At 42.2% G+C, this 27,156-nt stretch overlaps 5 protein-coding genes across 8 annotated transcripts in view; 3 read left to right on the plus strand and 2 right to left on the minus strand.

Moving 5' to 3' along the window:
* The window catches only part of pdcd11 (programmed cell death 11), a 23,541-nt gene extending 19,177 nt beyond the window's left edge, over positions 1 to 4,364 (plus strand). The window contains exons 26-36 of one of the 2 annotated variants that reach the window (XM_047579606.1): positions 392 to 448; positions 536 to 658; positions 820 to 942; positions 1,221 to 1,389; positions 1,636 to 1,767; positions 1,859 to 2,005; positions 2,148 to 2,398; positions 2,547 to 2,715; positions 2,842 to 2,995; positions 3,442 to 3,607; positions 3,800 to 4,364. In XM_047579606.1, the coding sequence (XP_047435562.1) occupies positions 392 to 448; positions 536 to 658; positions 820 to 942; positions 1,221 to 1,389; positions 1,636 to 1,767; positions 1,859 to 2,005; positions 2,148 to 2,398; positions 2,547 to 2,715; positions 2,842 to 2,995; positions 3,442 to 3,607; positions 3,800 to 3,971 (1,663 nt within the window). In that variant the 3' untranslated portion in view covers positions 3,972 to 4,364. The remainder of the gene's footprint in view (positions 1 to 391; positions 449 to 535; positions 659 to 819; positions 943 to 1,220; positions 1,390 to 1,635; positions 1,768 to 1,858; positions 2,006 to 2,147; positions 2,399 to 2,546; positions 2,716 to 2,841; positions 2,996 to 3,441; positions 3,608 to 3,799) is intronic. The other variant, XM_047579607.1, reaches the window with a different exon arrangement.
* zgc:175214 (uncharacterized protein LOC557610 homolog) lies at positions 4,356 to 11,164 on the minus strand. Of its 2 annotated transcripts, none has more exons than XM_047579625.1 (7): positions 10,977 to 11,164; positions 9,887 to 10,063; positions 8,359 to 8,512; positions 7,174 to 7,216; positions 6,614 to 6,655; positions 5,923 to 6,005; positions 4,356 to 5,210 (listed from the first exon to the last, which is right to left on the minus strand). In XM_047579625.1, the coding sequence occupies exons 2-7, from the start codon at positions 9,909 to 9,911 to the stop codon at positions 5,090 to 5,092; spliced, it is 468 nt and encodes a 155-aa protein (XP_047435581.1). In that variant the 5' UTR covers positions 9,912 to 10,063; positions 10,977 to 11,164; the 3' UTR covers positions 4,356 to 5,089. The 2 variants fall into 2 exon arrangements, with proteins under 2 accessions (XP_047435581.1, XP_047435580.1); XM_047579624.1 differs by having other exon boundaries at positions 9,887 to 10,248; positions 10,446 to 11,164.
* A 1,437-nt stretch (positions 11,165 to 12,601) lies between these two features.
* On the minus strand, positions 12,602 to 16,756 carry LOC125004749 (calcium homeostasis modulator protein 1). Its single transcript, XM_047579621.1, has 3 exons — positions 15,873 to 16,756; positions 14,684 to 15,277; positions 12,602 to 13,651 (listed from the first exon to the last, which is right to left on the minus strand). The coding sequence occupies exons 2-3, from the start codon at positions 15,227 to 15,229 to the stop codon at positions 13,142 to 13,144; spliced, it is 1,056 nt and encodes a 351-aa protein (XP_047435577.1). The 5' UTR covers positions 15,230 to 15,277; positions 15,873 to 16,756; the 3' UTR covers positions 12,602 to 13,141.
* A 57-nt stretch (positions 16,757 to 16,813) lies between these two features.
* Positions 16,814 to 20,993, plus strand: LOC125004745 (inositol 1,4,5-trisphosphate receptor-interacting protein). Of its 2 annotated transcripts, XM_047579615.1 has the most exons (3): positions 16,814 to 16,962; positions 17,246 to 17,419; positions 17,492 to 20,993. In XM_047579615.1, exons 2-3 carry the CDS (start codon positions 17,255 to 17,257, stop codon positions 19,061 to 19,063), a joined length of 1,737 nt encoding a protein of 578 aa, XP_047435571.1. In that variant the 5' UTR covers positions 16,814 to 16,962; positions 17,246 to 17,254; the 3' UTR covers positions 19,064 to 20,993. The 2 variants fall into 2 exon arrangements, with proteins under 2 accessions (XP_047435571.1, XP_047435570.1); XM_047579614.1 differs by having other exon boundaries at positions 16,815 to 16,962; positions 17,246 to 20,993.
* A 1,079-nt stretch (positions 20,994 to 22,072) lies between these two features.
* LOC125004750 (ras-related protein Rab-40C-like) lies at positions 22,073 to 27,040 on the plus strand. Its single transcript, XM_047579622.1, has 6 exons — positions 22,073 to 22,777; positions 22,871 to 22,931; positions 23,023 to 23,083; positions 23,167 to 23,244; positions 24,282 to 24,504; positions 25,157 to 27,040. Exons 1-6 carry the CDS (start codon positions 22,624 to 22,626, stop codon positions 25,456 to 25,458), a joined length of 879 nt encoding a protein of 292 aa, XP_047435578.1. The 5' UTR covers positions 22,073 to 22,623; the 3' UTR covers positions 25,459 to 27,040.
* Positions 27,041 to 27,156: the final 116 nt, after the last annotated feature.

A 27,156-nucleotide genomic window follows, 5' to 3' on the forward strand; every position in this document is an offset into this window, starting at 1 on the left:
TCAGCATCTTATCTATCTTATGTATTGCTGTTATACAAAGTGCCTTTTGTGTTTCTGTAAGTTAATTAGTAAAAGTATGCTGGTGTTTTCTGGCTAAAGAAGCAAAACTCATAGTTGTATGTCGTGAAAGAAACTGATGCATTTTGTGATTTAGATTGGTACGATGGAGTAGGGCCTACAAAACCTCTCAGTCCCTGGGCCTACCATTAGGTTAAGGCAGCCCTGGTGAACCCCTGCGTGATCTGAAGTGTTTCCATTGCACTTTTGCAGTACATCTGAAAAAATGAAAAATGTTTCAGCGATATTTGAGATTTGATTTCTAGGGGTAATGGAAACGCAACAAGAAGTCAATAAAGAATGTAATCATTTTTTGTCTCCTTTTTCCCTTCAGGTGTTACCTTCTAGGTAATGAGAATGGCAAGTGGCAGTTGTCTCTGCGTCCATCCAGGTACGAGATGACATTGTAAAAATTGGAATCGTGACTTTTTGGAGCACAGTCAGACCTCTCATGTTTTATTCATGCAATCTCCCCCAGGCTGAACCCAGTGCAGGCCAAGCAGGCAAAAGACCCAGAAGTGTTGTCTATAGATGAACTGAGGGCTGGCCAGATCATCAGAGGCTACGTCAAGTGTGTGGGAGAGCAGGGGGTTTTCATCAGGTAAAGGAGACAGTCAGTCAGCTCTGGACAGAGTTGAAACTGCTCAGAAACACAGGACCTTCTGCTCCTGACTGCTCTGAGAAATTTACAGCAGGTTCCCTGACACCTCCTTTGACATCCTCTCTTCTTAATCACCCTTATTCTGTGTGTTTTTCCTCCAGGTTGTCAAGAAGCATCACCGGAAGAGCAGAACTGCAGCAGTCTACCAAGTACTTTGTTAACAGCCACAAGGTCCTCTCTGAGCACCTGCTTCCCAACACCCTTCTCACCACCAAAATCCTCAGGTAAAATGTCACACTTAAGCTCAAACTCACCCTTACATATCTTTTATCTTCTCCAAGGAGACACTCTAATTTAGTCTAGTTTAAAGAATTTGACGATAAAAGGCAAAAAGTAAGTTACTGGTATCAGAAATAGATTTGGACAAACGGGAAGAGTGTCGCGGCACAATGCTGATGGGATAAAAATCTGTCCCGATGCAGCTTCAGGTAACATCCATTTATAGAATCCACACCGTCATCATGTTATTTTTAGTCTGCCACTCTCCTCTTCTTGTCCTCAGTATTGATAGAGAGGAGGAGTTTGTCAATCTATCTGTGCTCCCTGCGGACACCGGGAAGCCAGATGTCCTTCCAGAGTGTCTCGGCCTGCCCCTGCGCCTCACCGGGGAGGAGAAGAAGAAATATGACACACAGAAGAGCAAGAAACGTAAACTGTCTGAGAGCGAACAGGTAACAAGATCACTCCAGTTTCCGTTCCCTCCTACATCAAACTTTCTATTAAAAAACTGAACACGTGTAGATGACTGGCTACTCAGCCTGTTAGCTTTTTATTTTTGCTTCAGGTTACTGGAGAAAAAAAATCAATGCCACCATCAGTTATCATTCATCATCCATTTCTCTCACAGTTAGAAATACTGTAGTGTATTTATATGTGCTGCTGTAGTTTCTTATTGTTCTTTAATTTGCCAACAACAGACCCAGGTCCAAAAGAAGAAGAAGAAGAAAGCAACAAAGAAAGCAAAGACTGATGACAGTGACAGTGGCGTGGAGGTGTACTTCAGAGAAGAGGAGGATAAGGAAGTTGAAGAAAAGCCAGGTCCTCCAAAAGTAAGCATCTGATCTATAACTCTTTCTGACCCTGGAAGTGAATTCACCGTCCGCAGCCTGAAAATGTTCATTTTCTCCTCTTAATCTGTAGCAGGCGACATCCAGCTCAGACGGTCCTTCCAGACTACAGGTGGCAGCAGGTTTCTCCTGGGACGTGGGCCTCAGCTCCCTGAAGCCTGCGTCTGCTGCACAGGAGGATGATTCCAGTGATGAAGAGGACCAAGATGGAAGCTCGAAGGTGATGCAACATAAAATAAAATCATACTTATTGATGGAAGACCGTTCAGCATAACAGTTCTTCTCACAAAAGTCCTTGTTGTTTACTTTTATCCAACTATTTTTTTTGCTCTGTCTCATCACTCTTTCCACTAATCTGCCAGGCCCAGAAGAAGACTCGCCATGAGCTGGAGCTGGAGAAGAAGGCAGCGGAGAAGGCCCTGGTACAGCGAGAGGCCGAGCTTATGGACCCGAACCTGCGGCCGCAGGACGCGGCTGCCTTCGAGCGCCTCCTCCTAGCCTCACCCAGCAGCTCGCTGCTTTGGCTCCAGTACATGGCTCACCACCTGCAGGCCACACAGATTGAGCAGGCCCGTGCTGTCGCTGAGAGGGCCCTCAAAACAATCTCCTTCAGGTAATTGCCCAAACAACCAGTAATCACCTTCAGACACCTCATCTAAAACTTAGCTTTGATGTAGCTTCATCAGCTAAAGTTGTTAATCTGTGCAGCTATGTTGGTAAGAGAATTTTTTCTGGATGTTTTCATGTTTGTGAAATCTCAGGGAGGAGCAGGAGAAGCTGAATGTGTGGGTGGCCCTTCTGAACCTGGAGAACATGTACGGCACAGAGGAGAGTCTCAAGAAAGTGTTTGAGCGGGCTGTCCAGTTCTGTGAGCCCATGCCTGTGTACCAGCAGCTGGCTGACATCTACGACAAGTCCGGCAAAACCAAGGTACGACCAGCTGGGAGTTGGACCAAAACTTCTTCTCTCTCTCTCTTTTTTTTATATATATATTTAGGTCATATAACATGTTCTTTAGCCTCTAATATTCTACGTGTAATTTTTGTTGGTATCCAGGAGGCGGAGGGAATATATAAGACGATGGTGAAGCGCTTCCGTCAAAATAAGGCTGTGTGGTTGAGCTACGGGACTTTCCTGCTCCAGCAGGGTCAGAGTGATGCTGCCAGTGCTCTCCTGCAGAGGGCGCTGAAAAGTCTACCCTCCAAAGAAAGTAAGAGAACCTGGTCAAAGAGACATACACTAGTCAGCCACAACATTATGACCACTGACAGAAGAAGTAAATAACATTGAACATCTTGTGACAATTCAGTGTTCTGCTGGGAAACTTTTGGACCTGGCATTCATGTGGATGTTACTTAGACGTGTACCACCCACCTAGACCAGACCAGACACCCCCACCCTCACCCCATAGCAAGATCCCAAACTGATCAAGTATCTGTGGGATGATCCACAGAGGCCCTTCCCCTCAACCCATAGGACCTCAGAAGGCCCACGTCCATTCTCTGATCAGTCACAACTGGTTTGGAGGCACAAAATATAATATAATATAATATAATATACACAGTTTATACAGCATAGACATTCAGATTGCTTCCATGTCCCAGCTGTGTATCTCCACAGGATTTAACCTTTATGCATTGTCATCCCTCCTCTCAGGTGTGGATGTGATCGCCAAGTACGCTCAGCTGGAGTTCCGTTATGGCGACGCAGAGAAAGGTCGCAGCATGTTTGACAAAGTCCTGACAAGCTACCCAAAACGTACCGACCTCTGGTCCATTTTCATCGACATCATGGTCAAACATGGATCACAGAAGGAAGTCAGGTGAGCAAAAGCTCTTTTGCCAGTTTGGATTCTTCCTCACACTTGATACTCGTAACACATTTTATTGCATGCAGTGGAGTTTTCTGGTCATAACCGGGTCAAAACAAGTAGTGTTTCGGTTGGCTTTACATGTAAAGACCAGTTTTCTCATAATAAACATCCTTCGTGGTGTTTTCCATCTTCCTCTTGCAGGGCACTCTTCGACCGAGTGATTCACCTGAGTGTTTCCGTAAAGAAGATCAAGTTTTTCTTCAAGCGCTACCTGGAGTACGAGAAGAAGCACGGCACCCCTCAGAGCATCCAAGCAGTCAAAGAAAAGGCTATGGAGTTTGTGGAAGCTAAAGGCACCGAAGCTGCAAACTAAAGACCAAATATACACAGTCTTATGCACACTCTGTGTATGTGGGTGGACTGCAGTGGGCTCCACTCGATCTGAAGCACGTTTGTGGCTTCAGATGCACCTACTGGACTGTTGAAGCTCAAAGTCTCTGTTTGATGCTGTGATGTTGCAGAACACCACAAACCTTTGTAAAGTAGATTCTATCATCTATAAATGTTAAAAACTAATATTTAACATTTCAACAGCTGACCATTTTTAAACCATTTTGTATGATAAGAGGAAGGAGCTACAAAGAGACAAATCAATGTCACAACTGTTAGTTTACTGTATTTTTTAAACTCCTTCCCTAAAAAACCATGTTTGAAGTTTTTCTATATGTGGTTGAGCTTTCAATAAATCTAACACAAGTACAATACATTACATGAAGCTTTATTTAAAATACAAAATAACAATATATAGGGAGACATTTACATACAATACATACAGGCAAGACTAGTCTATCAGTCTTTTTTTTTTCTTTTTTAAGGAAAAGGGCCTGGGACACACTCTGTAACAACATTGTCTATGTAAGTTATCGGTTGTAATCCAGCTGGTCTTGGTTTCAGCCTTTGGCTGCTGGAGCGGTTCTACATTGGCAGTATTGAAGATGCATGTGTGGCACAGGGGTATAGGGTGATTGACATGGTTTGTGCTGGCTGTATTGGTAACACCCCTGAGATAATAGAGGTATCCATACTGATCCTGTGTTCTCATGTCCTGCTCAATGCCTTTAGTGTTTGTCTCTGGCAGTGCTGCACTAGTCGTCCAGTGACAGTGGCAATGATATCCAGCACTCTAATGCGGCTCCTTTTCCTGCCTTTTTTTGGTGAACAGTGCATCATGGAAGTAGGTTAAGGAGCATTTTTATGAAAAGATCCTATTCATCCACCCTCTCTGACTGATGTGACCAGAATGTGGGTGCTATCAATATGCAATTCACCTCGAGGCATATTGCTCAAATGTTGGCAGCAGCCGTGCCACTGGGGATCATTATCAACATTTCCTGTGAGATGTCTTAAAGATGACCAAAGTTCATCGTCTCTAGTGTATTTAATGTGTGTGTTTTCTTTAAGGGAAGTCCGGTTTCTTTTTCCCCAGCTCTCTCACACCTCCTCAGGGTCCATAGGACCCTCGGCACCCTGGGGCGCGTCTGTGTGGAGCCGGAGGATGGGTTTGTTACACATGGGGCAGACGCTGCGGATCTCCAGCCACTTGAGCAGGCACCTGACAGGACAGAAACAGTAACGACTTAATAATAATACCACTTGACAGGGCACTGATTTGTTATTATTCCGTCTCGTAAACAGGAAGTGTTGAGTGGCAACTTAATTTAAAGGATCAACGTGGTTGGAAGGAGTATAAGGAGTATTCAGCTTGTTGCAATCTGCTAATTCACCACTAGGTGCCCCTATATGCTAGACATTGGTCCTTTAAGATGGGGAATCTTCAAAAACCTCCAAAGTACTCAAACACAAAGTGCACTGCTTCTGCTCAATGATCACTTAAATTGATTAATTACTTAAAATAATAATAATAATAATAATAAACTAAATAATGCTGGCTATAGAGAGCAAATAAAAAGTTATATCATTCTCTGTAGAGAGTGAAAATGTCTTATACAAGCAGCTGCTGGCTAGTTTTGCATATCCTAAGGTGTGAAAATCAAGAACCAGCGTCTCTAAAACGCAGCTCTCATGCCTCATTTGTTTATCATTTAAACAACCCATTGTGGTTTTGCTTGGTTATGCAAACCATAATATTAATAGTATAACTACAGCTTTGTCACAGAACCAGCCAGGATAGGGGAAAATCTAAGTGTTTTCATGTTCCCCCTCATGCCAAACTACAATGAGTTAATGCTGTATTAAGAGTGGTATTAACAGCTGGGAAGCAAATGCTGAACTCAAAAGGCTCGTGTGCTACTGTTTATACTCACTTCTTGTGAAATGCATGTGAGCACGGACACACTCCAAGTTCATCTCGGGTCCTGAATTCTTCCAGACACACTGCACAGGTTTGCTGCACGGACAAAAACAACAGCAGTGAGGTTAGTTAATGTGACACTTTTATGTACTGTTCTTTGGACTTGAATCTCACCACAGCTTTGTAGCTACATCTGAGCAGTAAACTCATTTGAATTCAAAGCAAAGTGTGTCTTAACTGTGTTAGGGCTATTTTAAACTCATATTGAGGGATTGGGCATTTTAAACCAAAATCACACTTAAGCCTTCGTTGAAAAATAAATTTGATTACTGAGAAGAACCTAAGAAAGCAGTCTTTTTTGTAATCACATGAGACACAGAGGAGATCTTTTTATAATGCATTTTGAATGAGTGCAGTTATTCCTGGAGTCCTACTTTCAGCAGACAGTTCTCAAACTGACTTTTTTTTTTTTTTTTTAAAAGAAAAAAAATGTTTTCAGGACATCTCCACTCTGAGTATGTGCAGCATGTTGATCACATGTGAGAGGAGACATTGATTAAATTAACCAGCTGAACACTCCCAGCTTGTAATGGATCATCTGAGCTGGCACGGAAACAGCGTGGGCAACATGAAATGTGCACAGCTGCCGTTGTTTAACACATGCGTGACATGCACAACGTTTTGCAGAAAGAGGAAATACTTACTCCAAGAAGGCTCAGTTTCTTGCTTGCTCCCTTCAACACAACCTATAGAGAGATACATTGATTTGTCAGTGTTATGGTTCTGCTCTCATAGTGCACTGTTGCAGAAAAGCTATAAAAAAACAAACAAAAACACTTTATTTGGGTTCAATGTGTTGACAGCTGCTTTGAAATCTTCTGGGAAAGCGATGCGCCCTCTTTTCTTTCCTACTGCTAGAGAATGTAAGAAGATAAAACTATGCATACATGTAGTGCAAATAGCTGTAGTGTGAGTTCAACCTTCCTCGAGGCTGAAAACATTGTGACCTACTGTCAACACACCGAACTGTCACACCCTGCTACCTGTTCACCACATGAAGCCTTTGCACACTGCAGCTGGATTAGCATTTTAAAACCAGAGTGCAGTTAATGGCACACGGATGGAGTCAAGGTCATCTATAAAGGGCGGTGTTAGGTTTCACACTCGATGAAAGTAGTGTGAAATGCTAAACTAGTATTTATAACGTGCCTCTGAAGCTGGTGTTACATGTTCACCCACAGTGACAGATACTGCAGTGACATACCTCATTGTAGCTGAACTGCTCCCTCGTTCCTTGTTGTTTCAACCTGAGAAAAACAGAGAAGGCAACATCTGTACGGTGCGTGCAACATCAGGAAAAAATTTGAATCTTTTTTTTTTTTGCTCACTTTGTTTCTTTTTAGTGGATTTTCATTGAGTGTTAACTTTTAGTCAAATGGAGCAATCTGTGATGAGGAGATTGTTCCTTGAACTGCTCATATTTCCTAAGACTCCACTACAGTCTGTTTATTCTGCTCGAACTGGCACCAGTCTACATCTGTGGACACTTTGTGGCCAGTAATCATCAATATTTGAGAGAAATCTCGTTGCGAGATTGATTCTTTTATGGAGTTGTTTTTAATCAAAGCTTTTTGAGAGTACATAATGAGCTACTGTTCCATCAAACTCTGTTTCTTTACATTAAGCTGTAAATGCAACACTGACATAATACCACAAGCTGAAACAGAGCAACCTTTATTTGAAATAATGTTTGTGAATTAGAAACTAAGTTGAATATTTCTTTGGTCTAGTCAGCCAGTCACCTAATTTGTTCCAAACTTAGCCTGTGGGCAGTTTGGTGCCGTGCATGTAATGGACACGAAAGCCTTTCACTGCTGAGGATCACTGATCAGAGCCATGAGGGGGAACCAAAACAGCAAAGTTATGGTTGTAAATCAAAACACTGGGCTGAGAGATGCTGAAACACCCTGTGGTACTTGGATAAACGCAAAGATTTTTTGAACCATGTCGTCATTGTTAACATAAAAACATCTAATGCGCCTTAACTGGCTTAATACGTGCAGCAATGTCTCACTACATTTTGACTGTTCTTATTATAAATACTTAAATACCTACAATAATCTAACACTTCACCATATAAAGTCTAACTCTGTCAGCCTACTTTATTTGTTGAAAGGCCTTGCTCTTGCCCCATGGACAAATCATATGCTGTAACACAAAAATTCAGGCATAAATTTGCGGTTTCATATTGTGAACTATATGTCGCAACCTTGACAGCTCTACAGGGCAATGCTCCATAAATCTGCATCGTGATTGCTATATGATTGCCACAGCTTAGTCCCAGCGTAGTTATGGATTTATCTGAACCCTGCTGACACATACTATGATACAATACTTGTTCAAACTCTGAACTACTGGACCGACCATCTCCCAAACCTCGTCCACCTACCTGAAAAGATAGCAGCAGAAGATGAGGCTGAGCATGAAGACAAAAAGGCCAATGCCCAACACAATGACATACACATTGAGCGGGAGGTGATAGATGTCAGACGTCATGCTGCAGTAGTGTTCAGAGCGCTGAGAACCCAAACCACACAGGCATCCTGCCAAGATAAATTTGCAAATACAGATAACAAACTTTGCCACCTTGCAAGGTAAAGAGCCAACTTATTAGCTTAACAATGTTTCAGAACCAGTCCTTGTTTTCATATGCGATCATTAGGAGGCCCATGACACTAAAACATTTCCAATCTCACAATGTTGTTTATTTTCTGTAGTCTTGAGCATGTATGGTTCAAGTCTGTGTGGTTGACACAATTATTACTGAGCAATTTGTGCCGACAGTTGCTTTGTTGTGAGTGCAGACCGCAGTTAGGAAATAAAGCCATTTCCTTTTCTAAGTGATTCGTGATTATTCTTGGAACTCTGTAAACAATATCTTTTGAACAGACAGAATAGACATAGAAAGAGATGACTGATCATTAACCTGCAGAGACACCACAGGCTGTCTACAGACGTATCATAATACATTCCACATTTCAGTTCATCTCCAGATAATCAAAGGTTTTGCTGTCAGCATAAAATACGTGATGAAGACATATATGTATTAATTGGCTGGGTGGAGGTTTGTCTGGGGAGCTGCGACTGGCACCGTGGTGGCAACTGATACGCTCACAGGACTGCGCTTTAATTGGCTGTGAACAAGACAAACATGAAGGACAGACAGCACTTCCGCCACGCCACCATCTGTTCCACAGACTCTATAGAGGTGACTGGTAGAGTGTGAGTGCATCAGTGTGTGTGTGTGTGTGTGTGTGTGTGTGACAGCACTGGGGGATGGAAGGGTAAGGCTGTGTGGTGTCTGTGTAATACGATAGAAATGCGCGCGGCTGCAGGTGGCAGGGAGGTGGGGTGCATTAGGCAGAATGAACTCCAGGGAAGGGGGCCATTTGCTAAAACAATAGCGGAGGAAGCCCCACTTCCACCAACCACATGTGTTCCTATTAATTTGCAGCGAGGATGCTCTTTGCCAGCCTCTAAATGTCCATGTGTCTCTCTTTAGAGTCAGTGAATGGGTACAGCTTGCACACTGTGGGGGGTAAGGGTTGGATAATTTGACGCGGCTGGGGGTTGGGGGATTTACAAGAAGCGGGTGGCGGTGCAGGGGAGATCTGTTGTAGCATAATGAGAGATACAGTTATGAATTAAGTCTGGTCGCACAAGAGTAATTTGGAATAGGAGGTAAAATAGTTTCAAATGTGGTTGACAAAGCTGTCAGAAAGCCTGCGTGCCACTTTAAGTGTCGTCTCAGGCTCCAAAACACAATCTGAGGCCTCCACTCCCTGAGTAACTGACCATTTCATGACCCACTGTGTAGACGTCATTAGCTGGCAGCCAGCGACTAAGTAACTAAGTTTTTGAAGTAAGTACATGTGCTCCCACCTCTGTTTGGAAGATAGAGAAATCCACTCACTTACCGTTACACCATTGGAATGGTTGCATGAAATTTGACTCCCGAGACAGCACCAGTAAATTCAGGCTGGAGACAAGCCAAACTCGTGGGTTGGAGCTTCGGACACTGAATCTGTTTTGGAGCCTTGTGGTTCTCAGTCACCCCGAGCTCGGTCGCTCTTTTGTCGGGGCTGTGCTAGCTCCTGCAAAAACAACCATTAAGATTTTCAGATTTGCTCAGATTCCACAAATCCTCAGGAGGTGTGGTTTTGTTGGCTCAGCAGTCTGTGTTGCCCAGCATCCCTCAAATCTGGATTAACCACTCCGTGTTAAGATGTGGAGATTTGGGCCTAAGGGTTTGGGCCGGGACCTGAGACCTCATGTGCTCCTGGATCCCAGTGGTAATGATGTCATCACAGGAGAGTAGGAGAAGGAGTAGAGACAAAGAAATGTTGTTGTGAATAAATGACTGTTTTTCAGATGCCTCATGCTACGTGCAATTCAGGAGTTATTTATAGAAGCAGAATCTCACTTGATCACAATGTTGTAAACAACCCAGGCTGCTTGTTAACAGGAAATACTTACATTTCCAGCAGAGAGAGGCCTCTTTGACTCCACTTTGTTCCTGCAGTGTCGTCCCTCCACCAAATTCAGTGACATCCAGCGTTCAAAATGACAGTCCTTGCCCAATGAAGGTAATAATCTGACATTAATCTGTGCTTTGTCTTCCTCCTAAAGCTGCTTTTTTAACAGAGGATTGTCACAAGTCTCATCCCCCTCTCGTCTCCTCCGCTGTCTCCTCCTCCAGTCCTCTGATCTCGCAGTTTCCTCCTCAGTGTAGAAGGCGAAGATGTGCTTCCCTCAAAGCCCAAACAAAGTGAGGACAGCTCCATGCAGTCAACAACAGTCCTCTTGCTGGGTTTGGTGTTTTGCTGGCGAGTGTGTATTTGTGTGTCAGTCAGTGGATGTGTGTGTGTATGTGTGTATGTGTGCGTAGAGGGGGGGGGATCCTACTCTCCCTCTAACCATCTGCTGCTTCAATTGAGGAAAGAAAAAAATCAGAGACAAAGGCGCTGTGTGTGCAAGAGTGTGTGTGTCGCATTCAGCCCCTCGCACCTCCAGCTGGCTTTGTCATGGCAGGCTTCCCCTCTTCCTCTTTCAATCCATAATGGTGCTCAGAGTAAGCCTGCAGTTCGCTTTTCCCTTCCTCCCCTAGCTCTTGCTCGGCTCTGGGTTTGTAAACAGATCTCTGCTCATGTGACCATCCGTTTTGCCTCGCAACTCTCCTCTCCCTCAGCCCTCCCTCGCTGCCTCTGTCCTCCAATCTGTAGGCAGAAGGAAGGCAGAATGAGCCAGACACTGACGAATAGGGCGCCTGCAAGCATGCTGATGTGTGTGTGTCTGTATGCGCACGCCCCTGTGCATGTATATGTGAGAAGGAGACAAGAGAGACACTTGCAGCAAAGTCAAGGGAGGCCCCGGACAGCCACATGCGCACGGCTGATGTCCTGACAACCAAAACAAATCCGTTTGTGTGGAGTTGAGGTCAGAAAAGGAACCATCGCTCGCCATTTCTTCCCTTCAAACACTGTATTTTTAGAGTCAGAGCAGAATATCTCTTTGTGTTTGCTTCGTTTGAGCTATATTTATATAAATGTCATGCCACTGCTCTGCAGACAGAGAACAAACAGACAGAAGGAGGACAATGAAGTAGCTCTGCACAAGATAATATTAAAGAATATGGTGGGAAAAAGTGCGAGAGAAAAAAATCACAACCTGGACAAAGACGCTGCCTGCACGTCCACCCCCACACCAGCAGTCCTGGCTGAGGGAGAGAACAGCTGCTGGGCCACTGGGCGAGCTGTGAGACGGTCAAGGGGAGCGCTGCTCCACTAATCCCCCAGGGGCAGGGAGGGAGAGAGGGAGGGCGAGGCTTCAGTGGGATACGTGCCATTTTCATTCACCCTGCACTCCTCGCTCCTCTCTCCCTCCCCCCTGCTCTAGTAATGACCCCAGTACTGAGGAACAGCTGGATTGACTGCACAGATGCACAAATAGAGCCCTGAATAAACTGCATGCTTTGCTGGGTGTCTGCAGGTCTCTGTGCGTGCTGTGGCTACAGGGCTGTGTTGTTGTCGCTGGCATGCGAAGGGTGCTGGTTCTGGTAGCAGCACGCCCCCTTGTGAGATACAATGGGAAAACACCACTGTAGCAGCTTTAGAAATGTTCACAGGTTATACTCATCTCATCTTCCATACCGCTTAATCCCGCACTAAGGTCGCAGGGGTTGCTGGAGCCTATCCCAGCTGGCATCGGGCGAGAGGCAGGGTACACCCTGCCAGTCTATCGCGGGGCCACATGTAAAACATATTGAACAGTTTGTCTTTTTTTTACCAAGAGAACTCCTCATTGTTCGTGAAAAAGATTTTACCAAGCAGTGACCATCAAAAGTAGGGGCCAAGCAGGGAAATCAGAGAGATGCAAATGCTGACCTTGTTTTCTTAATGACATGTAAATCGTTTTAGCTGCCCCAACCTTTCGCTTTTACATGAATCGTAGCTTTCCTGCTTGTCAGTAGAGTAGCACCGAGGGATTATCCGCCCAGAACAGAAAACTGCCTCAATAATGCCATTTGCGCAGGAAGCTCAAGTTCATTATCAGAATACCGTTCATGCCAGGCAAAGCAAAGCTGAATGCACAGAAGTGAGTAAGAGTCATTGCTCATGAGTTCATCTGCCGGAGGAAGGTTGTGTTATGTCAGTCCTGCATTAAAGCAAGGAGCAATTAGTGTGTGTAGCTGATCCTTTACTCTCATGACCCATGTATTTGTCTTATGCTTTGGGAATATTTACAATGGGCCCGCACTTGAGATCAACACAAACATTTATTAGCGTTGCTATCAATGAGAACACTCCAGTGTGCTGTAATAAAACTCTATTATCAGCCCGATACAGCAGCCTATATTAGCAGCAAGCTCAGTCCCCTAGGGAGCAGCGACAAAGTTTTCATTTTTTAAATGAACTGAAACAGTGGCAGATATATAACCAGATATATGTTGACAGCCTCTGTTTTTTGGGGGGATTTTCAAGTATTATGGAGCCTTCAGTCAAACTGCCTCTTGCTCTCTGCATATCATATTTATTCACAAAATAATGTGCATTGAAATGTATCAGAATGCAATATATTGGTAACTAACTTTCACAAAGTCTAAGTAAACACAATAATTAACTGCAGCTCTGAAACACAGTCTGATGGGAGCTTTTCTTTTCCCTTTGAACTCTTCAGACCTTGCTGTAATACACAGCCCATTCCTTTTTCTCCACGTCATGGGTGTGTCCTTTGACAAACCCATTTGCTGCTCCATTGGCGGTCCCATTCATTTTGGCATTGTTTTCCCCGTCTATTTGGTCTTTTCTCAGAGCCAGGGCTGGCTTACAGGCGTGCCAGTTCCACAAAACCTTGTTCATGTCATCCTGTGCCCTGATACCCAAGAGCTTGTCCTCGTCGCTCATCCTGTTGTCGTCGTCGTCGTCGCTGTCGTCCCTGTGGGAGCGTCGGTGGTGGAAGGTCTGCATCTCTCCGCTGACGTTCTGAAAGTACTGCTGGATGCAAACCTTGGCGAAACTCTTGGCGTGCTCCTTGCAGGTCTCGTCGAACATCTTGCGCTCGATGTCGATGTAATGAGACCAGTACTTGGTTTTGAGGAAGGCGGCCTGCGTGAAGCATGGTCGAATGGCCCGGATCAGGAAGGCAGTGAAGGTCATCATGAGCAGAAACATCCATCCACATGCCTGAGAAATATAGACATCATTAAATTTAATATTTGAGTATGGTGTTGCCAGTTGGTTAATCTTAGTTTAATCAAGTCTGTCTATGTTCCACGACATAATGAAGACAGTGAAAGCCATGTTGTCACATGTGATGAAGAAAGCATAGCAGCTTCCTGACAGTTTTCTGGCTCATTAGAACAATCTGTATATCAACAGACGTTTTATGGACATGTTACACTGAAGTCTGTGTAATTAGCCAGCAGATGATCAAAGACCCAAATAACAGCGTGGGTGTCTTTGAAAGGACTAGGTCCCAGTGCCATGAATAATAAATTTGGAGGCTTATCTGTCCCTTTAACAAACGAAAGATTTAGCAAGCTCCAAGACCCAAAGTCTAGGAGATTTACGTTAACTACATTCACCAAGGAACAAAGTGAGGACATTAAAATACTTCAGTAGAACGACATCTAAGAGGTCATGAGAGCCCACAAGGCACATTTTTTATATATTTGAGGAAACTCCACTTGACACAGTTTTAATCCATGGGATTATTCATACTATTTAGGAATGCAGTTACATTTTCTGTCAATTTGAAGATGTAAATGCCAACTCTAAGTTCCTGTGGGGAAACTCCAAATCCCCTATTCTTCATTTGGGTATTGATCGGTTAGTTGAGGGTAGTCATTTATTCAATTTAAGCAAATTCAGCTTTTACAACAGACTGAATCATGCAATCAAATCAACCTGACATACTGACATACAAGTGGTGTCAGACATCTCGCTCAGTAATCTCAGTATTTCCACTGTAGATAATATCAAAAACTGTGAAGGCAGCCAACATGGCGCTGTATCATGCGCAGTAGTCAAATAGAGAGACAAATATTTTCAGATAGTGCCTTACAGTAAACCATGATCCATTTATCCATTTATTTCACAGAAAAAAGACAATGTTTTGTAAAACTGGTGCAAGATAAGACAATATGTCAAATCTAGATAGATAGATAGATTTGGCTGCTTCCTGGTTTCATCACAAAACAATGCTGTAGAAACTACCTGTGATATGCACTTGATGTATCTTGTTGCCGCCATTCTTATTTCCTGATTATCAAACAGTTCTTTGCAGGGAATCTTGGCAAGCATTTTTATCTTCTCTGTCTCGCTCATCCCTTTAAGAAAACTCGTATTCCCAAATCTGTCAAGGTCCAAGTTGACGCTGAACGCACAGAGGAAGCTCTTCCCGTCCATGAGAGTGACCGACACCCACACTGCAGGTGCTATCAGGGATCTCTGTGTGATTGAACAAAACATGTAGCGAAGGACCGTTCGATCCTTTGTCCGTTGGCCAATGGGTCGTTTCCACTCCTCGGCCAGCACTGACACGTTATTGTTCAGTACAAAGCCTATCAAAAAGAACCATATAGGAGGAACAATGAGCAGTCCGATCCCGTAGGTGTAGTTGTATTCTGGCATACAGGGGCAGCTGAACTCAAACACTGAGTACATCTGGGCACTGGCTAGAGCCATGATACCACAGATTCCATTCATAAAAGACTCCTGGTTGGACTGGAGGAACTGGAACATCATACGAAACTTATCCATCTTGTGAGATGTGGTGGACCTTTGCTTTTGCTTCGGATGTGTTTAAATCTGTGAAAAAGTACAGTAAGTAACATGGACAGGGTGGCATAACATGCTTGAGAACCAGTGTGTCTTTTCCTGTTTCTTTTAAGAGTAAGGGCTGCTTTCTGATAGGAAAAACAGGAAGTGTAACTAATGGCTTTATTAATGATTAACAAATGATCTAACTAATATTTTATAAATCAGCTATAAATCATTGAAACTGGAACTACCACTGCCAGCTTATAAAGTATCTATATGGTTGCAGTTAATGGAGTAATTGACTTTGATTAAAGCCCAATACAGAATCCAGTCAAAGGTGATATGTGTTAATAAATCACCAAGTTTGCAATAATTGCCTTTTAGTTGAAACAGAAAGCCTTCACAATGTGAAAAGTTTGGCCGCCAGAGAGTTTTTGATCCCCTGCAGGGAGAAAGTTGTTCTTTACATCAATATTCATTAAAGTTATGTAAATGATTTGTTAATGGCTTATTAACTTTAAATAAGGTATTTACTTTGTCTAAACTAATTTTCATGCAGACCTAGTTCTTAAACATATGATGAAAAGCAGTGATAGAAGAATATAAGTAAAATAAATATAAAATTAAAATCACAGTAACTTACCTTTTTACATAAGAGTTGAGGAACAGAGAAAACGAAACAGTACAAAACTATAAAATGACAATGTCCATAGTAAATAACTTGTAGTTCCTTATGTACGTCACAAACATTGTAGCTCAGACCGAGTGAGAGGCATTTCTCGAACTCTCCGGTGATGTTCAAAGGCGACCAAATCGTCTGTCATCATGCCCCTCCCTTGACAGGCACCTGCGTAGATGTGACAAAAGGTCCTCGTTCAGTCCACGCTTTGTCAGAACTAAACCTGTTACAGCACTCCGAAAACAAACACATTTTACACTACTTTGCATAATTCGCATGAATGCGCATATTGGTTTTTTTTTTTTTTTTTTGTTAAATGTTTTGATGAATGTATTATGTAGCCCTGGGATGCGGTGTTGTCCGTGTGTTACCATAACAACAATCCAGGTATGCAAAAATGTACTCCAACCATTCAAATATGTGTGGCTTTGGCTGGGAAATGTGGCTGTCGTCAGAGAGGTGAAGCGTGAACTAGTTTCCACTTGCTCAGTCACTATCTAATCAATTAAGGGATAATAGATTATCATGTGCAAAGTGTGTCTATTATTAAATGTATAAGGAATTTGTTAATTTATTTCATATGGCTCTTTGAAAACACCTGGACCTGCTGAAAGAAACAGCAGGAAAAACCAGTTATAAACTTGAAAGAGGATAAAAGGCCCTCACTTTTCTTCTTTTATACCTACACACAAATAATTTTCTTCACAGTTTTGGTTTAATCTAAATGTGTACTGATCTCCTTGACTTAGTATTACAAATGTTTCTGTGACTCATCATCGTGGCTCAACTTTTTTTTTTTTTTTTTTTTTTTTTTTTACAGAGGTGCAGTTAAAATTACAGGAAGTCTCTTCTATCTTTTTACGCCTGTGTGCTGCACAGGAAAATGTCATAGCAGAACACATGGGCAGGGTGAGCAGGAAACAAGTCACGAAACGTAACGTACATCTAAAATAGGAAGAGCTCTGGGGCTGTGCAAGGCTGCTCTCTTGTTTCCTCCTTTCTACCTACTCTGCTGAAACATCGCATTCTCGATATAATAAATCACTTATTTTTGGTACGTATCCTTCTTCCTCTCCTTTAAAGTTATGCGTATCAAATTAAGGGCTTCATTTTTATTACAAACACAGAGAGTAATAGGTAATGTGAATCGAGGAAGTCACTTCTCTGTGGCTTTGCAGCCTTGTGAAATTGGCCATTAATTTCTCATGAAATATTTTTGCACGCAATTGGAATTCTTCTTATTATTCTTCTTATTCAAATTTGTGTTTTTCTACATTTATCAGACCGAAAATTCACTTTTTCAATCCACTGAACATCACGGTTTCATCCATTTACAGAAAGTATAGATGATGCAAGACTTCCTGCTGCGAGTGTTTGTGGTGACTCTGGGCATCCTGACGTATCCCAGAGAGGACCCCGGGTTTGAGGAATGGGGCGATATCGACACAGTTGGGGTGCAAGACGAGAGGCTGCTGAGAGGGGAACAGAAAATGGAACAGGAAATTGCACCTGTGAGTGACAAAATGACGCACGCTGACAACATGGGGCCTCAAGATAATTTGAAGTATGTTCCTCACAAACAGAATCAGTCTGATCAACGTGTCACAGAGAAAGATAACATGTCAGATCCGCGTGTCACCGGAGAGAAGACAGGAGACGATCACAAATTACTGCAGGAACATTTAGCTACAACGGATCCAGGACAAGACGGTCAGACTGATGGGTCCTTTAGAGAAAAGCCTGAGAGGGAAATGTTAAGCTCCAGAGAACAAGAAGAGCCTTTTTCACACGTCAAGACATCAGACAATGACACTTCAGAGAAACTTGCAGAGTGGGAGAGAGATTACCTTTGGTACATTTGGAACGCATACTCCATCATTTCTATCATCTGCTTCCTCAAGAAATACCTGAGGAGAAATTCCCAAACGATACAAAACAAACTCAAAGCATCCTCAGTTACGTACACTGTGGATGGCGTTCAGCTTCCGGACAGTCGCACTCTGCAGCAGTTTCATGCTAAATATGTTCGTATCCCATCTGAGAAGAAGTGGAGGGAGGAGGAGTTTTTGGAAGGATTTGCGTATGACCTACTGGAGGCCATGGAGAGCATCTGTGATAAGAATGGCGGTATGATGATTGAGGACTTTCAGATGGGGCAAGACTACAACATCATCGTCCCTTTTACCCCACCTAAGCCATATAGTTTTCAGTGTCAGCTCTGGAACAACCAGCCAAGCGACACGTTGTCAGATATGCAGGTGTGGGGCCAAATAAAGCTGGTGGAAAATAAGAAAATCCCAAATGGCTGCCCCTGTCAGTCAGCTGACATCGATGATGACACCGTCTGCCTGCTGCATGGTGAGAATGAGAAAGTAAAGACAAAAATAACAGATGTTTCTGATGGCCTCCTTTGCTCGAGGGGCACGCCTTTCCTTTCAAAATCACAGGTTACCAGGTGGTTTCAGAGCACCATCAAGGAGGCATGGGCACTGATCTCACATAAATACGAGTTTGAGCTAAACATTCGCTACATTGACGCTCCCGGTTCTCTGGTCATTCGCTTCAGATCAGGAAAGAAGATTAGCTTTACTATGAATCCTGTGGTTAAATTTGACACTAATGCTCATTTCTTCATTACACCTGAGTGCTCGAGCAACACCGACATTTTCTGGACACTCTCCCTGTCTACGTATGAAGACCATCTCTTAGAACACCTCTCTAAACGCCTGCCTGAAAACTCTTGCCACATCCAAACTCTTGAGATTGCATCCTTCCTTCATCAAAAGGAGACGGTGATGTCAGGAAGTAGCGTTCTGAAGGATTTCCATTTCAAGGCTGCGCTAATGCACCTGCTTCTCACCAAAACCCCGTCACAGTGGAAACCAGATGAAGTGGACTGTAGGCTACGCGACTTGCTGGCCTTCATGGAGAGCAGCCTTGAGAAAAAGCTGTTGAACCACGTTCTTATTGGCAACCCTTTGGCTGGGGTTATTGAATTGCCTGCCGAGTTTAAAGCTAAGTCAATGAATCTCTTCCATCCCCTTGTGGTGCACAACTGTATGTACAGGAATGCTGTGAGCCATTTCCAGGAGATGCTTAGAAATGCAGACTTGCTTATACACGATTATGCTGAATGTGCAAACGATTTCATCTAAACTTGTGTACCATTCAGATGGTATTTTACTCATTAGACCACAAGCAGTTGTGCTCTCCTCATATCATGCAACAGAAGACGACCAGAAACAAAGCAAATCCATTTATTAATTTAACATATCATTTCGAAAATACCGCTGTCTGAGGGTCGACCTCCTCATGTCCAGCCTTACTCCTAGCATTCTGGTGTTAATGTATTTAACAAAAAATGTCTCAGTGTCAACTACTTATCAAACCTGCAACATGCTGGATGCGTCCACAGTGGATTTCTGGATCATCTTTAAATCACCAGAGAGGATATTCAACTGACATTTCCTTGCCATGACTCATGCAACTGCAGTTAAGAACACATGTTAACTAAGGCTACAAGTTAAACTCAGCTGTGTTCTAAAGCTGTTTAATAGAATGTGAAGTGTTTCTGTACTTTGGCTGTCCCGTGGTGTAAGTCTTGGAGTCAGTGATTTTGTTTCCTGATGCTTCAATAGGATGAGAAAAAGTCAGTTATACAAAGTGGGCAGATCATGTTACGAATCCTCTCTGTCTCTCTCTCTCTCTTTTATTTTGGTTATCAGGGAGACTTTTATTTCTAATATCTTTAATCAAACTATATCCAAGAATTCCCATTCTTCTGGTGGGAGACAGCAATGTCTGTTATAATATTGAATGCGCCGCATTCTGTAAATGATCTATTAGTTGGTTCTAAATAACCCTCTTTATTTAATAGCTCTTTTGTAGTTTAATTATGGAATCTAAGTTTGATTTATAAACAGTTCCCCAAACCTCTACACAGTGTTGTCATGGCATTATCAGTGAAGTATATAATAGATACAGCATAAGCTTTTCTTAGTTAGTAAATGCTTTGTTTTATAGAGAATAGCAAGTGACCTAGATCATTTTCGCTTTATGTATTCTGTATGTGGTTTCCAACAAAGTTTGTGATCTATTATAGTTCACAAAAGCTTTCATTTCCAGTCCCTTTAAATTTAATTTTATTTCACATTGTTTTCTAGCTCCACTAAACAATGTGTTTTAGTTTTATTTAGTGACATTTATTCTGATTAAACCACTGATAGCCAGTTTCCTTGACAACACGTGTACACTGAAGCACTTAGCTGCTATGATATAATAAAAAAAATCCTTTACACCAAAAGTCGTGTTCCTTTAATTTGGAAATGCAACTTCACCATTGTTGCTACTTACATTGTCCAAAATCTGCAAATGTTTTGGTTCATATCCAGAGCCAATGTTCAAATATTTCTTTTCGCATAGCCACTTTACACAACCTCAGAGGTCTGAAGCACATTTTCTGCCATCAACTGTGATGTTTAGTTTCTAAAAGTTTGATAGTTCAGACATTGCTGAGGGGCTGCCACTTGCTCACACTGATTTGATTTCCTTAATACTGACTGTAGAAGTTTAGCATGTGAACAGGAGACCAGTCATAACGTAAAAGCATACCATCTTGAGGTGTGACTGTGAAAGTTCACTTTGTTGGAGTAATTTCTTATCTGTGCCTTACTCTAGTTTGGGCCGACTTGATAGGAACGAAACAACCTGCCACAGCAGTCAACGGAATATTCATGAACAATTTGAATTTCGAATGAAGCCCATTTTAAACTTTAATAATGTAGGTCAAAAACAGAAAATCCGAAGTCTTACCAAGTTACCTGGGAGATCTACAGTGCATAGGAATGTGGCGCAGGGAGCAGCCAATGTTCAATGACTATTTGTTTATAATTGAAGCAGTATGCTCTGCTATTATCCGATCTATTAATGATGTACTGAAAACAGGAAAGGTCCAGCATTGTGTATTTTGGGTGTTTTGCCAAGAAAGTCTGGCCTATCCTATGTGGCCTATGCATTTTTATTTATTATTGTTTTTACCTTTGCTGTTATTTCTGTCATTTTGATTAATAAAAAAGTTAATAAAAAGTTAAATCACAAAAAAGCAGTATGTATTTCAGTGTGTTGCTGATGGCCAGCTGATCTGCATTGCTCTGGAACACAAACGTTTGTGTAACTGCATTTGTCAAATGAAGTAAGAGGTTATTAACAACTTTGCTCACCTCTTTCTTGAATCTATGATCACTCTTCAGAAGGTACAGAATGTAGTAATGTGGACAAATCAATAAAATAACAAAGCATACAGTACATTAAGAATAGAAAAAACAATAGGAATAGGAATGTGCAGGAGGAACCAAAAAAAGACCATAGGGGCTTGTCAGATGGACTTCCTCAATGACAAACGTTCAGCATAAACAATAAATGAAATAACTCAAAATTCAGAACAGCTAGTGAAGAAAAACAATTCGTGGTTTCAAAAGATGAAAGAAGGTATTTAGAGGACTGGAGAAGATAAAATTAAATATTATGGAAGTGGATGGATTACAAATTTGCAATGCACAATAAAAAGATGTATTGTTTTATATACTGTTAATCTCTCTTTTTTTTTTTTTTTTTTTGCTCCAGCAGCTGCCTCCTGATTTACTCCTCATCCAAACAAGAATATATATAATAATTAAACCTTCTCACCATCCCTATGGGTAAAGGATATTAATATTATAATATAACATTGTCTGTTGTTGATTTGCCCAGAAATGTACCTTACATAGAGTAAGAGCAACGGAATCAAGACTTCTATCGCAGCATTCAATTATATATATATATAAAAAATATATTAGTAATATAATAATGCTTTTCAGTGTTATTAGTCCTATTTGTATCAGTGGTTATAAAATAAATCTAGACATAAAATTACAATAAAACTGAAATTATATAGTTATCTGACTAAAATATTTTTGATATAGCAGATTTATTATTATTATTTGTATTTGTCTCCATTTAATTTCCAAAACGAGATAAACCAAATTAAAAAGGTTACGAAGATTTAGAAATTCAGAAGAAAATAATACATTTAAAAAAACTGAGTAAACATGTTGATGTGAAGCGCTATTTTCGTTTTTTTTTCATGATGCCAGGATGTGACGTAACAACCGACGTCACAGCTAGGAAGTTCCAACGCAGTTTCCCAGTTCACTTGAACGTTGTGTTCGGAAGCTGGATAAAACCTTGTTGCCCTTTTTCTTCATCAACGAAGTGAAACAGTCGCTATTTGTTGGGTACAGTACCGGTATCTGCTGGATTACAGAGCATCGTTTTTCCTTTGCACCCTAAGTTTGTGCTAGAATGTGTTACTGTCGTTTATGTTAGCTGACTAGCTAACAAGACAACTAGCCGCCAAGGTTGTTTTGATTCTTGGTGTGAACACCGACGTTAGATCGACGGTGTGTGGGCTCCGCTTTCAGCGCTAAAACACTGGACGAAACTTCCATTAATTGCTGTGGAATAATAAAATCATTGTATGCGTTAGCAGGGACAACATAAAATAACATTCCATGTGAATCGCGGGTAGCGCACAAGCTAACTAGTTAGCTGACGTTCACGTCAAACGGCAGTCCCCTCGCTTTCTCTGCCACTGTCCTACCGGGGACCGTCTCGTTTGTCTTCTCCTGGATCAGTGAACATTTGGCGAGCTGAAAAAGCTCTCTGTGAACCGGACCCAATGCGCGGGATCATGGGGACTCAGAGTAGCCCTGTCAAGAGTTACGATTATCTCCTTAAATTTCTTCTGGTGGGAGACAGCGATGTCGGGAAGGGAGAAATCCTGGACAGTTTGCAGGACGGATCGGTGGAGTCTCCCTATGCCTACAGCAGCGGTGAATATCCCCCTATTCTCTGCTCTACGGTTGTTTTCACACGAATCAATAGTTTAGATTAACCAACTTTGTGTGGGTTGTTTGTGATCTTAGGGATCGATTACAAGACCACCACAATTTTACTGGATGGGAGAAGAGTGAAACTGGAGTTATGGTAAGATTGTGTACTAATATGTAATAATATAGTCAATAGTCACTGTAATAATCAACAGATAAATGTATATGTTTGTCTGTCTCTTTAACAGGGACACATCAGGGCAAGGCAGATTCTGCACCATCTTCAGATCTTATTCTCGTGGAGCACAGGTGACTCTTAAAGGGGTTTAATCATGTCCTCTCACTGTGAAGGTCTTAGGTTTTAGGTTAACTTGGTTGTTTTCATTCCACAGGGCATCCTGCTTGTGTATGACATCACTAACGGCTGGTCGTTTGACGGCATCGACCGTTGGATCCGGGAAATTGATGAGGTAATCCCCTTCAGCATATGCCTGCACCCTTCGCACCACAGCGTTAAATTGCGGCTTCACATGCGTTTTGAGCCACAACTTGAGATCCGATCATGATCAGATTCGTGCTCTGTGTACAGCCACGCACCAACATCATTTGGGGACAGCTTAATTAGGCTTATGCAGCAGGAAATTTGAATCCAGGTAACAGACTGTATCAATACTGCATATCCCTTTCCAGAGTGTGATATCAGCCAGCTGTTCTGTCCTTGCTAATTTATAAGGCTCGATTATAAATTACAGATAGATAAAATAGGTAGCGTAGCTCGAGTGAAAATGAAAAAAACAACAACATTTACTTAGGAGATAGTGGGAAAAGCTTTTATTTTAGGTCAGTACTCATAACGTATGGTATTACGTTGAAGCCATTATGGTTGTATGCATTTTGAAGCAAAATATAATTTCTAACAGTAAATTACAGGCTTGCAGCTTGAGTGGTATACTGTATGACTTTGTATTGGGACTTGTACACAAGAAGGATTCACTGTTTAACTCTGTTATTATAAGATCAGCAGAGGGTAACAGAAGTCAATAACTTCACATAGTGCAAAACAGCAACTTAAAAAGTAAATAAGACTTATTTAATGTCATGGTTGTCTTACTTACAGTGATGGAGGCTGTATAAATAGGGTGATGCATCTTCAAATGCTATATTTTTCCGAGCTAATTTGTAGCCACAGGTCTTGTGGCAGCTTGCTGGCTTTGATAGTCTACCATCAACTGCCTGAGATCACCATAACTTACGGAGGGCAGTTATACGACCTACTCGCATCTGGTCCCTGTGTGATTTTATCACTCATGATACATATTAATCGCAGTTTTGAACAGGGCAACAGAAACAATAAGAACCACTTGAAGATGGGGTATATCTTGTGTCTGTATCATCCGAAACCAAGAAAGAACATGTATTTCTAATTCTGGCACAGAATCAAAGACTTTGCCAAGTTACAGCTTGGTAACTTGATGTCACAGCTATATTATATATGTCTTTCCATCAGCATGCACCAGGTGTGCCCAGGATTCTTGTTGGAAACCGGCTTCACTTGGCTTTTAAGCGGCAAGTGCCAACGGAGCAGGCGAGGGCTTATGCAGAAAAGAACAGCATGACTTTCTTCGAGGTCAGTCCGCTCTGCAACTTCAACGTCATAGAGTCCTTCACGGAGCTTTCACGCATTGTGCTGATGAGACATGGGATGGAGAAATTCTGGAGGCCCAACAGAGGTGAGCTGGTTTCCACCTGATTCACTCAAACAGCCTTAGACAAGGTCAGCTGACAAACAAAATGTTTGCAGAAAGATTCTGTTTTGTTTGTTGAGACTTTCACTATCAAGTTTAAATAGACTGCAACCTGTTTGCTCAAGCTGCAATGGCAGTTTGATTAGTCATGTGGCACTAACAATAACCTTTAAATGCCTCCTGCCACCCTGCGTAGATATGAACAGAATTCCATTTGTACATTTAATTAAGTGCGAATTTCCCGAAACAGGGTGCCAGTAATGTTGGAGCTATTTTCACTGGCAGTCATCTCCAGTGTCTATTTGGTTTCTGTGAGGATTCACTACTCTTGTTAATAATGTAATATCTTTTTGCTGTTCAGTTGCGGTTTCAAGGTACACAACATAGAAATTCACAATTTTTTTTTTACCTTGTTCTCAGAATCCAAAAAATAAATTCCACACGAAACCCGTCCTCTGTATCTATTTTCTTGAATAACTTTTACCTTTCAGTTTTTTTGCGAAAGACAAAAAAAAATATTCCAAAAATGTAAGAACCGTAGTCTCATGAAACACACATTTGTCACACAGGCGCGTGTTACATCAGCTTGTTCAGCACGCTTAATTAAACTGATGACACGTCTTTTCTTGCTCCACAGTCTTCAGCCTCCAGGACCTGTGCTGCCGCTCTATAGTCTCCTGCACACCTGTCCACCTCATCGACAAACTGCCCCTCCCCGTGGCGATCAAGTCCCACCTCAAGTCTTTCTCCATGGCAAACGGCATGAATGCAGTCATGATGCACGGACGCTCTTACTCGGTGGCCAACAGCGCAGCCTCGGGGGGTAGCGGCGGCGGGAGCAAAGCCAACAGTCTGAAGCGCTCAAAGTCCTTCAGGCCTCCACAGAGCCCGCCAAAGGACTCTTCGTCGTCCTCCAAGGGGAACTGTAAGATATCATAGTGAAGGGCGCGGACTGGTGGTTGCCTCCGTAGGGGGAATGTTAAAGGTGTGCTCCAAGAGGTCACAAGGCCAGCGGAGAGCATGCAGGGCTGCAAGCAATCTTCATCAGCCACGGATAGCTGTGAACTCATTTTGACCTTCGGGAACCAACTTGGGTGGTTGAATTGGTTTCTGTTCTCTTTGCGCTTGCTGGTGCCATCTTGTGGATGTTCGTTTACCTGTACTCTTTACTACAGAGGCTCACTGTGATCAAGTAGAACAAGCTTTCCCTGGGACCAACACATGTGAATCAAGGGTTGCTACCCGCTAACACTACAAATGAGTGGAGGGACGATAACTAACTTTTATTCGGAAAAAGATTGTTTACTGGTATTTAAAGTTGGACTTGAAGTTGTAAATATACTGTATGTGGTGTTGTGTTTGGTGGTTGTCTTGAGGGAGAGGCGCTTCTCATCCGTGTTTTGTCTTGAATGTTTTGGGAGACCTGCTTTGGCGTTGTGTGTTTTTCACTCACATTGAAACATTCTCCTTGCACCCTCAAGAGTGGCGAGCTAGTGATTCAAAACTCAGTTAAGTTCAGTTTTAAATGAGACTGGTTTAAATTGAATGTAATGAGAAGAGCAGAGCTGATGTTATTTCCCGGACGGAAAGACACCTTCAGGAGCTAGGCCCTTCTCCGTCTGTGAAACTGTCCAGAAACGCCAGGCCAAGTTTGTCTTGGGTGCTTGACGCCCAGTAGTACCCCTAGATTTCCCCCCAAATGAATTCACCTTCCATCTCCATCCATCAGTCAGACATCTGTTGACTTACTCTGCCTCGACGTATTCTTCGTTGCGTAAACCCTCCAGAGCATGATGAGTTTTTTTTGTTTTTTTTAATTTGTGGCAATGAACCAATTGTTCGGTGCTGATGAGAAAACCTTGTACAAACACATGTACAGATTGTTTTTGGCATTTTGCCCTCACAATGAATATTGATGGTGGATTATTTTAATTGGTTGCCTTTGGGATATTCTATGTATTTATGAATGTAAAACAATATTCATCTGCTATTCTTCTGTGGCCACGCAGTAATACGAGAGACTGTAATAATCGGAGGTTGAAAGCTATCAGGTACATCTGATTTTGTAGTAATTTTATTCGGATTCGCTGCTTGTTTGAGTATTTGTACTTAAGTTTATCCCGGCCTTTTTAAAAAACTGTGTAACAGGAGGGGCGACAAGAACCATAAGACAAAGTCATGTAATCAAAATATTGTTTCAGTGATTGAATAATGAACTGCAAAACGTTATTCTGATCTTCATTCATATTTTTGTTCCACCTCTGATGTCCCTCTGATATTCCCTCTGTGTGTATTTAATAAGGTCATAGAAGGCATAAGAAATTGGTGCATGTTTCCATGGCGCCTGTTTTATGTGTTGTATTGAGACCAGAACAATAGGCTAACACAACTCTCCGGTGAACATTTAAAGCACTATTTGTAAACGTTGGATGATTGTTGCTGTCAGAGCTGTGTTTCTAAAGGGTTGGATACGGCATTGTCATTTTGTCTCATCCATCAAAATAAATGGTGAAACTACAAACTAGTCTTTTATTTTCCCCAACGTCTGCGCTAGATTACAATATATTTGTTCGTTTAAATTTACCAAGGTCATTGTGCCAGTAATTTTTTTGTTCCTTTTGTCCGGTCCGGGGCCGC

Source organism: Mugil cephalus, chromosome 2 (genome assembly GCF_022458985.1).
Source record: "Mugil cephalus isolate CIBA_MC_2020 chromosome 2, CIBA_Mcephalus_1.1, whole genome shotgun sequence".
Taxonomy (NCBI): domain Eukaryota; kingdom Metazoa; phylum Chordata; class Actinopteri; order Mugiliformes; family Mugilidae; genus Mugil; species Mugil cephalus.